At 33.2% G+C, this 13,574-nt stretch overlaps 1 protein-coding gene across 3 annotated transcripts; it reads right to left on the reverse strand.

The window, feature by feature from the left end:
* Nucleotides 1-249: 249 nt before the first annotated feature.
* LOC118059306 (DEAD-box ATP-dependent RNA helicase 37) lies at nucleotides 250-7,546 on the reverse strand. Of its 3 annotated transcripts, none has more exons than XM_035072144.2 (7): nucleotides 7,286-7,546; nucleotides 5,698-6,584; nucleotides 5,521-5,604; nucleotides 3,868-4,110; nucleotides 3,110-3,277; nucleotides 2,776-2,889; nucleotides 250-1,360 (listed from the first exon to the last, which is right to left on the reverse strand). In XM_035072144.2, the coding sequence occupies exons 2-7, from the start codon at nucleotides 6,454-6,456 to the stop codon at nucleotides 842-844; spliced, it is 1,887 nt and encodes a 628-aa protein (XP_034928035.1). In that variant the 5' UTR covers nucleotides 6,457-6,584; nucleotides 7,286-7,546; the 3' UTR covers nucleotides 250-841. The 3 variants fall into 3 exon arrangements, with proteins under 3 accessions (XP_034928035.1, XP_034928037.1, XP_034928036.1); XM_035072146.2 differs by having other exon boundaries at nucleotides 7,191-7,546; XM_035072145.2 differs by having other exon boundaries at nucleotides 7,177-7,546.
* Between the last annotated feature and the right edge of the window lie 6,028 nt (nucleotides 7,547-13,574).

Consider the following 13,574-nt stretch of genomic DNA (forward strand, 5'->3'; position numbering starts at 1 on the left):
TTATTGCACAGTATGTTAAGCATAACATGCAAGTCGTCAACGTAATATTATATGGCAAGTGCAAGAATATCTCCTGTTTGGGAACGCGGGCATAATAACTACAATCGCACCTCCATTTCTAAACCAAAAGCATCAATGCAACCACAGCCACGTTCCCCAACAGGCATATCCTAAAGATAGAAGGGTCAAAGCAGGAAAAAACGCCACAGGATGATAATTCTTGGACAGATTTCCAGGTGTTTCAGTGAGTGAGAACTTAACAATAGCAAAACATTAATGCTCCAAGAAAGCTTGGTGTTCATTTCAGTGACCACCAAAATATTACAAAAGCCTGTTTAAAAGCTCCTTTCAAAGGGGAAGATGAAGATAAAACAAGAGAAACAGGAGTAGATGCCTCAATATTATGCCCTCGAATTGGGTTGAAAAGAACATGCCTAAGAGATTAACACGGAAATGGCTGAAAAGAAAACCTATGCCTCTCCCACCACATATTCTACAACCCATCAACACCCCGACAAAGTTTACAGCAAAGAGAAAAAAAGGAGAAAAGAACGGCACCAAGTAATACCTACTCTGTTAGAACTTTTTTCACCAAAAACTACCAAACATTATACACCTCTACTCCTGCAGCACAACCCAAACTTAAATACCCCTCTCAATGATAGTTACTTCTAAGAGTATAGTACGAAGATGACTAGAGACCTAACTAAAAGACACGACAAAAATGAGAAATGTCCCCTGTGAAAGAAGGGAGAAGTCCACAACCACTTGACACCAAGTCATGTAAATGCTTAAAATGTTCAATTGTTTGTTTAATCCCAGGCACTAGTCACCCCAGGGTTTAATCCCAGGCACTAGTCACCCCAGGGCCATAGCCTCCACCATAGCCTCCGCCATAGCCACCTGAGGAGCCGTATCCAGCTGAAGAGCCATATCCGCCGCCGCTTCCTCCTCCACCATAATAATCTGAATTGCTCCTATTGAAAGATGAATCCCTTCGAAAGTCACGGCCACCAAACCGACCTCCGCCAGAGCGGCGGTTCTTCCCTCCACCAAAAGAAGCACGAGATGCATATCGAGAGAGCCAATCAGGTACTTCTTGATTTGCTTCTTGCATTAGTTCAGATAATGGCCTTGCCATTGATGCATTGCCCTCATTGAAGAACGCAGTCGCCAGACCAGAATTTCCAGCTCGTCCAGTACGCCCTATTCGATGGACATAATCATCAATGTCATTTGGGAGATCAAAGTTGACCACATGCGCAACATGAGGGATATCAAGACCACGTGCTGCAACGTCGGTTGCTACCAAGATTGGTGTATTGCCAGTTTTAAATGAGCGCAATGCCTGTTCTCTTTCCTGCATGATTTGGGAATATTTAACATTGAGTACTGCATTTCAAATATGACAATAATGATTAAAATGCTAGCAACTTTGAATATGTAATAATTCAATAGTGAACAAACAAAATCAGAAACAAGATAACATAACCATCAGCATCCCTGATACAGATGACATGGGCTTATCTAGGAATCAAACTTATTTCACCCTTAAAAGTGAGATGAAATGAAAAGACACAGCATATATGTAAAGACTATACAGAGCATTGAGCTAGCAAACAACCTAGCAGCATTATTTCACTCTGTTAATCCTCATTAGACTTAAATACATTAAAATTCTGAAGGACACAACTTTAAAGAACATAAAAAGAACAACCACCGTTGCAATGAAGGGAACATACAAAAGATGCACCTAGTGTAATCCTGTCCAACTGAATATATCGAGTGCAAAAAGCTGAATGACAAATCCATACAGAATTAATCACATGGTGAAACCAATGTCAAAGTTTCATGCATATGTAACATGCTTTATAGAGAGTTTCTAGCAGTAAGATGTTTTCTCAATCAAAAGCCCTAAGCAAAATATCTGAAACCTATTATTCTTGGGAAAAAATTAGTAGTCTTGTTACTTGCATGGCATCTAAGTGTTTGATGTGCTACTGCTATCATCCCCATGCAGCCCTTTTATCCCCAAAAAGAAAGGAGAAAACACAAGGCTAAAAGATAAATTTGGAAAAAGAAGAGGATGCATTTTCCCCATATGCCACAGTTACAGTAAGTCTAGAACCACCATATCACAAACCCTAGCAATGCCAACAGGCCCTTCCCTAAGAAACAAAAAACAAGATAAAATTATGTCCTGAACCACCTGGTTTAGAGGTGTACCAGTCCGGCACCTTCTTTCCAGAAAACATTCTTTCTCACATTTTTCATTGACAAACAGGAATCTTTCACAGACAAAACTTTACCCAATTCTTTCAGTCATTCAATTCATCTCACTAAAACTTCCATTACAGTTTTGGTTGTAACTATATAGGAACTTGGCACTTATGGATGATCTCAATTTGTCAAGAATAACAAGTAGATAGGCAAAATTATGAACAGAAAAATGGCAAAATCAACTCGCAATGAATACTACATCATCCATAATAATGAAAATTTCCAAACCCCACATTCCAATGATGTTTTTTACTTCTCTAGAAAGTAATTTAGGAAGTCTGCTTTTTGCAATCTTTCATATTCTATTTAATCTTTTGTTACTATATGGATGTCATTGAATAGCATTGATTACTACCCTTCACATGATCAACAGCTATAAAAGGGTCTCAATCAAAGATTTCAGCAATTAAAATCAACATCGTGCGATATAATATTTGAATCAAAATGGATACCATGTATGAAAGAATACCCACATCAATGAAGAAAAAAAATTACCTGCTGTGATCTATCACCATGTATGCTAGTAGCAGGGAAACCATTAATGCATAGCCAATGCTCAAGTGAATCAGCACCCTTCTTGGTCTCCACAAAAACTAATGTCAAAGCTTGCTGAAATATTATATAAGATATGCAATAGTCAACAACAGATATATCAAGATTCAAGAATCAGAAAACTAACAAGGTTACACAATTTTCTAATTATTATTCATCCATGGAAAAGGCTTATCCAGGATATATCAGGGATGCCACTAGCAAGTCAAAGCAAACCCCCCATCCCAGTCTCTAGTAGCAGGAGTTAGGGAGCAAAGATTGTCTTTGCCAGTTTTACCTTGCCCTGAACACCATTCGCCCGTTGTGCATGAAGAAGATCCATGAGATGACTTCTTTTGTCAGGCTCATAGACAAACTCAACTCTTTGGACAATCAAATCTGTACTTGAGCCCACTCGTCCAACAGCCAGAAAGATATAAGTTGACAAAAAGTCAGAGGCTAGTCTCTGCATAACAACAAAAGATTGAAATCAGTAGGATAAAATTTGAAGTTTCATGAGCAAATCTTTGACACCGGATCCAAGGTTCTTGTACATGATCTGTATCGCAAACCAAATTCTGCCTCACTACATGTCAAAAACACAACGACACATACAAGAACAAGAAAAACTTTGCAGCAGTATGGGTTTGCAAGCAATTTGCCATTACAGACATTACACCTATTTAGCCTATCAAAAACAACACTCACAGATGCGATTATAGGGATTTTAAATCAAGTTTCTGAAAATAGCATCTTCAAGGTTTCTTTATTTTGGTCATGAAATGCAATCTAACCTAAAAGAAACCCTTTTCTTGTCAGCAACTCAGCAAGCCGAGTTTAACAATCAGGGTGCCACAGATGGGCACCACCTTATATACACTTGGGGTATTCAAATTTCAAAGGAAGTCACAACGTATTTACTTATAATTATTCCATGGATCAACTACCTCGCAAAAGAAATGGGGAAAATTCTAAGAATGTTTCTATCCAAACACCATAAAAGCTTTAGGATCTCTCGGATGCATTCTCCTCCTAAAAAAATAAGAGAAAACAGACCTGTATCTCTTTCGGAAAGGTAGCACTGAACAGCATTGTCTGCCTTAAACCAGGTCGAGGCATGTCCATTTGTTCCACAATTTTTCTTATTTGAGGCTCAAAACCCATATCCAGCATCCGATCTGCCTCATCTAAGGCCAAATACTTGATCATCTGCAGTGAAACTCTAGCTCTCTCCAACAGATCTACCAATCTTCCTGGAGTTGCCACCAGAATATCAACACCTCTCTCCAGTTCTCGCAGCTGGCCACATAAATATAACAATTAAAAATAGAATTACAGTGGAATGTTGCAACATAGTATCACTGTATAGCACCACTGCATAGAGAAGACTAAAAATTGAATTTCTCATTACACACTTGCCACAGCAAAAGGCTGAAGCATGAATCTGCAAATAGCAGAGGAAACGATTCACATTCATAACAAGAAGAATTTAATGCTTGATTTTAAAACATTAATTCAACATGATTGCCTGTACAGAGATGATTGAACATCAACATCAACCCGAAGTTCAATGAAGTTGCCTCCACCAAAGAACAAGTAAATATAACACCAAGTTGCACATTGACATGAATTCATTCTAAAATTATGGATAACATCTTAAAAGGTCTCGAAAATACTTGGGCTTTTAAGAAGAGTAAGCTAGCATTATTCCAACTCTTGTAAACGACCAAGAACCAAAGCCTGAGAGCATTAATTGAGAAATCTATCTTCGTATGATTCGGTGGAGTGCAAAGGCCAGAAACGTACCAACTTGAAATCTAGCATTCTGGAAGAATCAGTTCAGAGCCTTTGGGGCTTTGGTGTGGTTGGAAAACAAAGGATCCTGATGGTGACAAGGTAAAGAACAATGGCACTTCTATTTATTTTCTTTCTTTGAAACAAAAGAATTGATGAGTCACACAAAATGTCCAGCAGCTAGTAGATAAGCTTTTCTAATGAGCAGTTGGTTGGTGAATTGAACAGGATCAAACTAGGAAGGATGGTGGTTGGTGAATTGAACAGGATAAAACCAGGAAGGAGGTGGTCTTTATGTTTCATAATGGCATGGGAAGGGGCAAGAAATTAAGATCTGGGATTAGTTAAAAGAAGAGCACTCGGAACATGAATTGCAAAAGGTAATTTGGTTGAAGATATAACTTCTATTGTCTCTATAGAAGCTTTTGACCCATTGAAGACTTCTCTAACCACAAGGCAGACTGTAATCCAACCAAGCTGTGATCATTCGATTTCAGAGAATGAAGATCCATGAAGAACAGATGGTTTCTGATGCAACTACACATATGATCAAATTCTGCCAACTACATTCTTTATCAAGCACAGCAAAGATGAAGAAATGCAACTAGCTGATTATCATGCAATGATTTTTCAATGACATGCTGCTTGTTGGTAACTGTATTGAATGCTTTACCAGATAGCACCACCAGTATTACATGGAAAGCAGAGCAAAATCCATTATTTTCCAACACCAGAATCAAGAAATATGCAGCGGAAAATGTGACAAAGTTGAATATATTAAATAGAATCTGAAAGTATAAGTATCATCAATCAAAGAATGATAACAGGAGCCAACACGACCAGTTCAAAAAAAGACCCGCACCACCAAGTGAGGGGAGAGGGAGGGAGGGAGGGAGGGGGGGGACAATACAGAACCTGTTGGTGAATCGGTGCTCCTCCATAAGCAACAACCACTTTAACACCAGTTTGATATGAGAATTTCCTAGCTTCCTCATGTATCTGCAATCATGACTGCAGCATGTTAGATTTCCTCACAATATTGTAAGAAAGATAGAAGCATATCGTTTAAACAGCCAGTGAAAAAAAATGCACCTGCATTGAAAGCTCTCTGGTTGGAGAGAGAATAAGAGCTAGTGGGTACACAGTTCGTGCTCCACGAGGTGGCCTTTGTGCACCCTGATCTTGCATTTTCATAATTCCACTAATAATTGGGAAACAGAAAGCAGCAGTTTTCCCAGAACCAGTCTGGGCACAGGCCATCAAGTCCCTGCCTGCAAGAGAGATTGGAATGGCATGCCGCTGCACCGGTGTGGGCTTCACATACTTGCACCTGCGGATATTCTGATTCAATGCATCACCCAAATCAATATCCGCAAAGGTATTTACAGGTGGTGGCACATTGTCCCCGCTTGTCTCAACTGGAATATCTTCATATGCATCAAAATTAATGCCAGTATTCTCTTGCTCACTTGGTGGCTGCTCTGTTTCATCATCATCTCCAAAAGGATTCACTTCTCTCTCTCTCCCACGATCCCAACCACCTCTGTTTCCCCAGCCACCTCTCCCACCACCACTACCATACCCACCACGGTAATCATTTCTCGGAACACCCCAGCGAGATCCACCACCATACCCAGAACGATCATTACTCGATGCAGGCCCACTATAGGCAGCAGCTGGTGGATCTGAAGATGGCACACGGTTGCGAAGATGAGGAGGGACGTATGTGGGTCGAGTTGGGGCATTTCCCGAAGTGGTACCAACACTTCCATTGTTAGCAGAAGAACCAGCTTTTGTGCTCTCAGCTGCAGAATTTGCAGCCAGATCAGCCCATGAAGTCCTCGTATTCATCACAATTCTTAACCAAAACGTTAAATCTCCAACACAAAATTCCCTTTTCTGAACAAAATCAACTTCAACTTCCACAAATCAAACTTTACGCAATTCTCTTTTCTTGATATCACAATTTCAACAAAACCCTGAAACCAGACCACAAATTTTTCAAATTCACAATCTTCCCAAAATATAAAATCATTACATTTAGTACAATAACAAAACAACATCAATCACAACCAAAATACCCCAATTTGAAATTCCAATTTCTAAACACAACGAAACAAATACGTCTCTAACTTTCTCCAAAATCAAATCTTTCCTCCAACAAACTCTTTTCTTTTCACACAACATCAATGTAACAATTGTAATTCCATTTAATCCTCAATCTTCAAGGAATACAATCATTATCCCATTTAACTCAACAACACCAACAACAAAACAAAATCATTTCTCTGATTATCATATCATATAGTAAGAAAAACCAATCAGAATTAAAAAAAACCTAAAAATCAAACACAAAATCTCATCCAAAACCCACAAAAATTACAACTGACAAAAAAAGCATCCCAACCATTATATCCCACAAAAAATGCAAACAAAAAAAATAAAATAACCGCAAAACATGAAAGAATTCCATAAAAAAACATTCTCAATCATTATATTTCACAAAAAACAATGGAAACAAAAGCAAAATTAGAGCAAAATTGACAAAATTGTCCCTGAAGAGACAGAAACCTGAAATGAAAAACCTGATCTGGTTCACCAACAGTCAAAATTGAAATGCAACAACTCTAATTCAAAAACCTAACGAAAATTCTACTGGTTTTTTAGAGAGACAGCGAACCTGAGAAGGAAACGGAAAGGAGAGCGAGAGAGAGGTATTTGAAAGGAAGGAAAGATGGTGTGTTAGGAATGGAGAAGATCTAAGAGGACGAAGAAACCCTAAAATTGAAGAAGAAGGTGGAGAAAGGAGAAATCTTTTTTAGACGGAAACGCAAAAATATCTTTTGAAGGAAGGAGGGGCTGTGTGTACGCTTGCTATACTAGTTGTGGAGGTTTTCTCTCCTCTCTCTCTCTCTCTCTATATATATATATAGATATATTCTTTTAAGGAGAATTTCTTTTCTATTTCTTTTTCTTTTTAATTTTGGAGGGTTGGGACACCAAGTTAAGTTACTTATGAGGGGGTGTTTATGTTTTTTTTTTTTTTTTTTTTAATATGCCACTGTGTATTTTTGATGCTCAAGAAAAAGTGGGGGTAATAGAGTCTCCGGCGTATATGTTAAACACTTAAATCTGATTCGATTTAACAAATTGATTCCTAAAATTGGTGGCTGAAAATTTGATCTGAGTGTGTATTTAATAATAGGGTATAGAATATTTTTATAAAAAATATATTTAAATTATTTTAAAAAAAAATCTCAATTATTTTAAATTATATTAACGTATCAAAATAATCTAAAAATACTTAAAAATCTCAATTTTATATTTTTTTTAGATGAAAAACAATTTAAAAAATCTTTAAAAAATGGATTGTACCACATAAATAAACACACCTAAATTAAATTAAAATTTGAATTAAATAAGAAATTGATATGATAAACTCCATTGACTAGATTGTTTTGATCAATTCTCAATGGACTTGATCATTCAAGAAAAAATCGGTTTTCTACTAATTGTAGAATAGAATCTCTAACATAGTTGTTAAATTTAATCCAACTTGTTTAAAGTTAAACTAAAAATAATAATTTAATAAAACTCGATTGTTTTGATCAAAAAATAGATTTTCTAACATAGTTATTTGATCTAAACTAGTTCAATTGGTTGATTTGAAAATTTAGTGGCTCAAAACATGATCTAAAATGGATTTAAAGTTGAACGACATAAAAAATTGATCATATAAAACTTGATTCACACAATTATTTTAATTAACGCTTAATTAGATCAAAAGTTTATTTTGACAAAACCAAATTGTGAACATTGACATTTTTATCAACTAAAAAAATATGAATTTCTTATTATATATATAGTATCAATCCATGTTGTGATCTTCGCGTATGACTACTAGTATTTCATTGTTCGGGGTTGGTCATAATGTCTACAATGATATAGTATATTTTGAATAAGAAAAAATATTATTTGCCAAAGATTTTTTACCAGATGTTGAATGTTTATCTATGTTTTAGAGTAAAAATTGTTGAACATTTTATTTGTGATGCTCCCTACTCGCATAAAATATGGAATGCACTATGTAAAAGAAAGAAAAACATAACTAATTCAGAGGGATGTAGCTCAATTGGTCAGGCTATGGAGTTGCTTTCTAGAGATCATTAGTTTGAGTCCCACAAACCTCAGAGTCACTGAAAGCTTACATGGTTATTAACTTCAAGACCCGTAAGATCAGTAGAGGTTGCGCAAGCTGGCCCAAACACCCACATTAATAAAAAAAAAACATAACTAAATTAATGTTGTCGGTACCACTTTTATACTAGTAGCAAACAAGATATATAATATACTAGGTATATTGCCAGCGCGCGTTGTTGCGAGCTTGTAGATGTAATGTTCTTTGATGATGTTCTAATTGTCAAGACACTTTCTTTTTTTTAAAAAAAAAAAAAAAAACCTTTGAAGTATTTAAATAGATGCAAAACTTAACTCAAACTATGTTATGTTGATTTTTGACTTAATGTTGAATGTTTATGTATGTTTTAGAGTAAAAATTCCTGAACATTTTATTTGTGATGCTCCCTCCTCATATAAGATATGGAATGCACCATGTAAAAGAAAGAAAAACATAAGTAACTCTAAGAGATGTAATTTAACTGGTCAAGTCATAGGTTTGCTCCTTAGAGGTTACCAGTTCGAGTCCTACAAATCTCAAGGACCATTAAAGGCTTATATGGTCATTAACTTCATAGGACCCGTAGGATTAATCAAAGTGCGAGCAAGCTGGCTTGGATATCCATGTTAATAAAAAAAAAAACATAGTTAAATATATGTTGTTGGTACCACTTCTATACTAGTAGCAAATAAGATATATAATATACTAGGTATATTGCCAGCACATGTTGTCATGAGGTAGATGTAATATTCCTTGATGATGTTTTGATTGTCATGACATTTTTTTTAAAAAAAGAACTTTGAACTGCTTAAATAAATGCAGAACTTAACTCAAACTATGCTACATTGATATAGTTGTTCTATCTTAGCGTTTTAAGCATTGGTCAGCTAAAATATGTTGAAAATGAATTTGGAAGGGATTGGTGTTATTCCGAGGTGGAAAAATATTGTTGGTGAATATATAAAGTAAATGATTAATAAAGTATCAAATACTATGTTTTGCAAAGATATAAGAAAGTAGGAGTTGTGATGAGTGAAGGTCTTCAAGAAAGTGGCAAAGGTAGATGAATTTCGCCAATATGAGTTTATGGTATTTTAGGTTAAAAATTGATTAAGAAATAGGTTTTTGAATTCAATTCTATTTTTTTTTTTCACCACATTGCCTATAATCTGGGTAAAATCAAATGACAAGCTGTTTTTTTTTTTTTAATAAGAGGGATGACATGTTGTTTGACTTAATGTTTTATGAAAAATTATTATTTTTAAATAGTTCAAATTAAGGGCCCAAGTGGGCCAGGCATGCTGGCCTAACTTGGCAAACCCAACAACTCTTGACCTTTTTCTTTAATTTACAATTATATATATATATATATATATATATATATATATATATATATATATATTCTTTAATTTATATTTAAATTAATACCCCCTCCCCCGCCTTTCTCTCCATTTAGCCTCTTTTAAATAACAATTATGTTTTAGTTATTTTGTATGCATTTGCTTTTTCAAGAGAATATTCTAATTTGATCTATAATTTTTATTTTTATGTCTTGTATAAATAAAAAATTATTTATTTTTGTATAATATTTTTAATATGTGTATTTACATAATATTTTTTCCCTTTTTATTTTATACAATTAATTTCATATATGTTTATTTATATTATTGATTAATTAAATAAAATTTGATTATAGTAAAAACAATCATTAAATACAACCAGGTCAAATGCCCATGCTGTGTAGCCAAATATTTTGATCTTTATATATCTCTTTATTTTTTTATTTTTGTCTTTATTTATTATTAATGATTTTATTTATTTTTAATACACATGGTTCTTGTTCTATTTGATTACATGTATGGACAAGGTTTTAGATTTGCACTTGTATTTTTTTTATGTAAAGAAAAATCATCGAAAAAACCTACATATATAATTTTTTTGTGGAAAAAAAAAATTAACTCGCAGCAAAGTGCGGGTCAAATAGCTAGTTGATTATTCTATCATGGGAAGTTGATTGGGATAAAAGGTATTGTCTTGAATTCAATATATATTTCATAAATCACCATTAGAAAAATATCAAACAACAACAAAATCTCTGACATAATATTTTCCATTAACACTTTCCAATTATAATTGTGACATGATATTTTTATAAAAAATGAACAAAATTTTTTACCGATAAAATAAAAATAATTGAAAAGAAAGAAAGATTTTGTCGTTAAGATGACATGAAATCATTTACCGATGGATTGCCTAACAAAAAAAAATCCATCGTAATATTCCATTGAAAATTCAAACAACAGATTTAAAAGTGTTATACTTCTTTTGGATGTCGTGACCTTCCCTTCGTTAAATCAAGGATTTCAATTTTTTTATCTTAAATTTTTGAGTTCAAGAAAGATGGAAGTACAGGTAAATGGTTTTATCTCATGTTACTTTCAGTTATAATTTGTTCATGGAATGATTAAATAATAGATTAAGGTTTATAAAGAGTTGAAGTTTATGTTATTAAAATTAATTCATGATTATTATTATGGGTTTAAGATGAAGTGCTTGATTTTTGGTGAGTTGTTAAAAATAATGATTTGTGAATTGATTTGTTATGAGTTAAGAAATTTGTTTCAACTTTGCTTGAAAATCTTGATAGAGTGGTCTTGAGATTGAAGATGATGAAATTTAATTTTGGTTATTAATTTATAAAAAATACAGTCTAGTCCCTAATCTTTGAAAAATTATATTCTGACCCCTAAAATGTATTTTGGGATTCTAGACAGTATTCTTACGAGGTTAAGGATGATAAATCTCAGCTTGATAATTGAGTTGTGTAATTTTAGTTTAGTCCCTCAATTTTAAAGATTTACAATTTAGTCTCTAAACTTTGAAAAAGTTATAATTTGGTCCCTAAAATGTAAATTGAGATTTGGGATAGAATCAAGGGCGGATTATAGGTGGGATTCCAATATGATTATGTATTTTTATATTTACAGTTTGGTTATCCAATTCCAGTAAAATTATGTTTTGGTCCTTGATTTCTGAAAATTATCGTTTTAGTCCCTAAACTTAGGAGACTAAACCTGATTTTCTTTTATGCATTGAAGATTTATACTCGAAAATTTATTGGTATAGATACGATGTTTTGAAGTCTTGACTTCAAGACCTTGACGTGCCAAATAAAAACTCATGAGGATTAAAGTTTACTTGAAAGCGTCAATGTTCCACTCCAAGAGAGGAGGAAGAAGAAAATAAAAAAAAATATTAAAGGGGTGTTTGAGACTGTGGTAATGGTTGTTTTTCCAAAGTCTTTTTTTATTTTGAAATTTATTAAAATAATATTTAATTTAAAAAAATTATTTATGATATTAATATATATTAAAATGATTTAAAAATATAAAAAATTATTTTTTTAAAATAATCAAAATTTTAATTTTAATATGCAATACCAAAGCATGTACTAAAAATGAGAATCTTCTTGTGTATTTTCGTTTTCTCATTGTTCTCACTATCACCATTGATGACGAATCTATAGTCTAGCTAATTGACTTGACTCCACTCATCAAAAGCACATACCAATAGGGCAAGGTTGCATGATTATGATTTTGCTCAATCGTAGATGTTGATTGAAAACAATCCCCCACCACTCAAAATACGAATCACAAACTCATGACACCAGCAACAATTTATCATAATCTTTTCATCTCCCCAGGTACGTATAACCTGCATGCATTTCCCTTTTTTTTTTTTTTTTCTCTTTTTTTTTCCCCTTGAAGACATTGATTGGGTTTGCTCATGATTGTTGTACGAATAATAAATTGTGTACAATCAATGATCTAATGGCATTTATTAGGGAATATTTTTTTTAAATTTTTTTAAATTTTTTTTTTATTAATTTTAAATTAATATATTTTTAGTGTTTTTAGATAATTTTGATGTGCTAATATCAAAAATAATTTTTAAAAGATAAAAAAATTATTAACATGCATTTTAGCACGAAAAGTTATTGAAAAAACAACCGCAACTACGGTAATCTTAAATACTTGGAGGTAAAAGGCTAGGCTTCTTATGTTAAAAACATGATAAATCCGGTATATTATTTTTGATTAATGTAGGTGTTCGGGTCAGCTTTGCACACACCTCGACTAATCTTACAGACTGTAAAGTTAACGGCCATGTAAACCTTTAGTGATCATCATATTAATAACTACATGGCTCGAATCTGAGACTATAGGGTGAGCAAAACCCCTTGATCTCGAACTTTTACTAATGAGCCACTTACTAAATGGTTGATGAATTCTGCATGTTAAAAAGCAAAGAGGTTGTTTATTGGTAAATATATGCTTGCCTTTCAGTTTTAAAAATATTTTTAAAAATTTTATTTTTTTATTTTTAATTTATTTTTAGGTGTTTTTAGAATATTTTAATTCACTGATATCATAAATAAATTTTTTTAAAATAAAATATTTTAATATATATTTTTTAAAAAATCACTTTAAAAAAACCACGATAACAATACTAAGTAGGCTAAAAGATAATATATTTTATTATACTGCAGTTGATAATTTTTTTAAAACATTTTTAATATTAAAATAAATTAAATTAATATTTTTATATGATTTTTCAATTATCTCAATAAATTAAAGTCCTAAGTTGAAGTATAGATATCATTTAGCGATGAATTCCAACCCTTCATGCAGAGACTAACAAAAATGTTCTTGGATTTTAAGATCTCTTGATAGATATCAACTTTCTATATATATATATATATATATATCAAATCTAGCTCGAAATCTAATCT

The sequence above is a fragment of the Populus alba genome, chromosome 14 (genome assembly GCF_005239225.2).
Source record: "Populus alba chromosome 14, ASM523922v2, whole genome shotgun sequence".
Taxonomy (NCBI): domain Eukaryota; kingdom Viridiplantae; phylum Streptophyta; class Magnoliopsida; order Malpighiales; family Salicaceae; genus Populus; species Populus alba.